Source organism: Cryptomeria japonica, chromosome 9 (assembly GCF_030272615.1).
Source record: "Cryptomeria japonica chromosome 9, Sugi_1.0, whole genome shotgun sequence".
Lineage (NCBI taxonomy): Eukaryota > Viridiplantae > Streptophyta > Pinopsida > Cupressales > Cupressaceae > Cryptomeria > Cryptomeria japonica.
The window spans coordinates 96,916,702-96,920,854 of NC_081413.1; the positions used below are offsets into that span (position 1 = coordinate 96,916,702).

The following is a 4,153-nucleotide window of genomic DNA, read 5'->3' on the forward strand; positions in this document are numbered from 1 at the left end:
CCAGTCAAAGCCAAAGCATAAAGAACAAAGTGGTTGCAAGAGTATCTTTGAGTTGAGTAATTATTATTATTATTGTTTTAGATTTGATCTAACTACTGTGCAAAGTCTTCAAGCTTATTTATCAATATAACTACTATTTTTAAAATTTAAAATAAATATCTAAATCCCGCCGGGTCCACGTTAACATAACGTCTTTGGATTTCACGAGATTCGAACCCGTAACATCCGCCTCTTTAACAGACCTGACAGAGAGGTTATCCCCTAATCCCTCGCATGCTATCCGTAAAATACAAAATTGCATGCATTATACTCATCCTCTTCAATTATATAAAATTTCTGGTCAACTGCTACAGACATTCTCCACCATTAATAAATTGGCTCGTGCTTCTGTTCATGCATCTTCTTCCAAGAATGAATCACGATGAGAGGCCCTTAATGAAGGGTGATTTTACTGTTGATCGACACAGTGATTCTCCGTTTGTTGACAGAAACTTTATCAGGAAGCTTTTCAGCTGCTGCTGTCACGGATCCGACGAATTTCCGTCCTGGGATGACAAGCTGAAAGGATCTGTGCGGAGAGGAAGAGAATTATCTGATTCGCTCGCAAATGAAGTGGCTTTAAACTGGTCTCGCAAGGAAAAGAAACTAAAGGTCTTTTTCAGGAGGATCAGAAAAAGTAACAGAAAGAGTGTATATTGTGATATTCAGACTAAATCTGCAAGGTTTCAGTATGATCCTGACAGTTATGCGCTTAATTTTGATGAGGGCTCTTTAGAAGAGGACGGGCATTCGTTGCGCTCATTTTCTGCCAGATTTGCAGCCCCTGTGGCTAAGCCCTGGGAAACCCTACAGTCCTAAAATATAGGATGACCTTGCCATTATCTATGAATATTTGTGTGGATCGACATTGTCCAAAGCTCCTCGTCGTAAAATATAGGATGAACTTGCCATTATTTATGAATATTTGTGTGGATCGACCTTGTGCAAAGCTTCTCTCACAAATCAGAGAAAAAACCAGGGTTTCTTCCATCTGCATCGTTGTGTATGAATATTGTTTGGATTCACATTCATTTCGTTGCATCTGCCTAGTATTAGGGTTTGAAGTTTAGCAATCTGGATACATTTTAGGCACTCTGACTGTAGGTTTTTGTTTTAGGATGAGCTTGCCATTATTTATGAATGTCTGTATAAATCGACCTTGTGCAAAGCCCCTCTCAAAAAATAGAGAAAAAATCCAGTGTTTCCTCAATCTGCAGAATAATGTTTAGATTCACATCCATTTCTTTGCATCTGTAGATCATAAGGGTTTGAGGCTTGGCGATTTGGATACTTTTAAGCCACCCTGGCTGGAAGTTTTTTTTTCTTGTATTTTCATTCTTTCTGAGAATCCAGCAATGTGGTTTGATATTTCCCTGTTAATGCTCTCAGAGATCCTGAGTCATTCAAAAGTTTATATGAAAATAAATGGTTTTGGCAGAAAGGAAATGGCTAAGTTTTACACTTCTGTAAAACGAAATTTGCGGAAGATGGTTAGATTGTTTACCAGTATATATACAGAGCGAATTTCATGTATAAATACTAACTGTCATTGTTATTCCATGCATAAGATATATATAATTATAGAAGAATAAATATGACTATACTACAGATATAAATGTGAGGATAAGGGAGAGAAGCAACCGGATCATTTGTTTGGGGACGCTGTAACTGCTGGATGTTTAATATGTTTGTACTCTTTTTTAAGCAACGGAAACTTACGAGAACAAAGAGTTGGGTTTTCTCTTATGAACGGGAAGATTATGATAAGTGAAAGAATTAATAATGCATCAAATTAAAATGTGGATGTAGAATGAAATGTTGTTGTAGTGGTAAAATTTGTATATTTATGTAAATTTTTATTTAGTTTAAGATTTATATTTTGATGGAATGGTTTAATATAATTATATAGTGATAGTTGTATATTTTTTATGAGTTTGGTAATTTACATAATTTTTGTTTATTTTGATTTATTTTCAATTTTATAAATTTATATATATTCAACATTGTTTTGGTTTCATTTACATTCATTCACTCTATTATTATCCTACATGTTCATGTATCCAATCTTGATCTTAAGATTTTGCATCTACATTCCTAGGCCAATCCTACACTTAATAAGGTCAACCTCAAGCTACTCGATTGACCCCAAAATAGCTTTTTCAAATTTTAAACTATTGACTCTTACCCTTTTTCACTAGTTGTTGGGAGTCAAATTGGTATCATTTGTAAAATTAAACACATATAGGGGATGCCAAATAACATTTACTTTACAAGGTGCATTCATTTAAGAACATTTCAATTGGAGTACTAAATTGAATGTATTTGCATTGATATTTACATGTAGACCATTCTATGCTTGAGTTTGTTGACCTTGATTACTAGCCAAAAGCCATAAATTCAATCTCAAAATCTAAGAATTTCTCTAAGGTATTTTAAATATTGCCACTACTTGATGTTGGAGTAATTAAGATATCACCTTTGTAATTAATTAATCCATCATAATTACTTAGATCCCTTATTACTTTATTACATTTAAGCTAAATTTAAGAGTGCTTTTCTATTATGAGATTGAGTTAATTATAATTTAAGTTGTCTCGGTTCATATGATTGAGATACATATCATGCTCTAATTTCATCCTTTCCTTGGGTTTTCATCCAGACTTTTATTTTATGTTTTAATAAGCATTCATTATATATTGTAATCCATCCAATTTCATTATAGGTTAAGAGCGTTGAGAATACAAAATTAAAGTGTAAAAAATAATGATAACAAGGAGATGGTGATCCCATGGTGCCAAAGAAACTAAAAAAGGATTCTAAGCTATTACCAGAGGTATAATGGAAGACAAGTGAAATAATATCACTTCATAAGCGTAGTGAAGCCAAGAGAGGCAAGAATGTTGGCAAATGCCACAAATCCTTTAAGAATATTATTCTTGTATGTTGGCGTAATCACATAAAAGGGAACCAATGCCAATGAAGTATTGTTAGAAGATGTAAATTACTAGTGAGAATTCGAAGCATTAATATATTACAAGAAAGAATGAAAGATAGATTAAAAAGTGAGAAGTGGGTGGGATGAATGGGAGTTGAAGAATAATTCAAATTAATTTCAAATAGTTACTAATAACTTGGGTGAGAAACAAGCTATAAAATTCTAAAAAATGAGTATTAAATAAAAAATATAATAGGATTTAAGGGCATCATGTAGATATTTATGTGTAGTGCTATTGTCTAGATAGTTACAATTTTGAAAAAACTAGACACTATAAAATCACCAAGCTAATACAATTTATTTGTTTTGAAGAAAAGGACTATGAGAGGCAAAGTATGCATTTGAAAAAAGGGACTCTGGGAGGAAATGCCATAACACTATATGTGGAAAATGACTATAGAAAGGTCCAAGTAAGCCTTTAGAAAAATATGCTATGAGTGGAAGATACCAAAGTGAGTCCAACACATAATACAAAATTACAAGGACATTAAACTTCTTATGCTACAATTACATAGATAATTGATTAAAAATGATTTATTTCTATCACATCTAATATATGTAACTATATTGAACTAGTAACAGAGTAAATGTAATCAACATAAGCTCCATCATCAAGACAATCATCATAGGTAGGTGGAGATAAGAAATCATATTTTCATCCACAATCACTATATGAGATTTATAAATATGATCACCACTATATCTATCTATCATGTATAAAATAAAGTAAATCATTTGTTCAACATATGAATATATGGACATAAGACCAACATGATATGTACACGAGATTTCATCATAATAATAGTAATTACATGTATAGGTGTCTTAGTATACATGTTCATAATTATTTATAGGTGTAAATGTGTTTTGAATGATATATGAATTTACAAGTATGATAAGATGAATAAGTATTCAAATATAATGAGCTAAGAATCATTTAAGATAGTGAACCTAGATAGAATTGTTTACTAGTGAAACTTAGCAAGTGAGTTATGAATGCACATTTGACAATGTATAATTGATAAACTTTTTGAATCATATAAGAATTCACTTGGATTGAATATAAATTAATATAAATTTAGATTGGATTTAAGCTAATGTACTTCATTTGGTCTTAGA

The 4,153-nt window shown here is 31.8% G+C and overlaps 1 protein-coding gene across 1 annotated transcript; it reads left to right on the forward strand.

Moving 5' to 3' along the window:
- Nucleotides 1–250: 250 nt before the first annotated feature.
- Nucleotides 251–1,517, forward strand: LOC131077913 (uncharacterized). The gene has a single exon (XM_058015502.2). It carries the CDS (start codon nucleotides 274–276, stop codon nucleotides 856–858), a length of 585 nt encoding a protein of 194 aa, XP_057871485.2. The 5' UTR covers nucleotides 251–273; the 3' UTR covers nucleotides 859–1,517.
- Nucleotides 1,518–4,153: the final 2,636 nt, after the last annotated feature.

What these genes read in the sequence shown, in the direction of transcription:
- LOC131077913 (XM_058015502.2), top strand. Translation starts at nt 274, where the DNA reads ATGCTATCCGTAAAATACAAAATTGCATGCATTATACTCATCCTCTTC.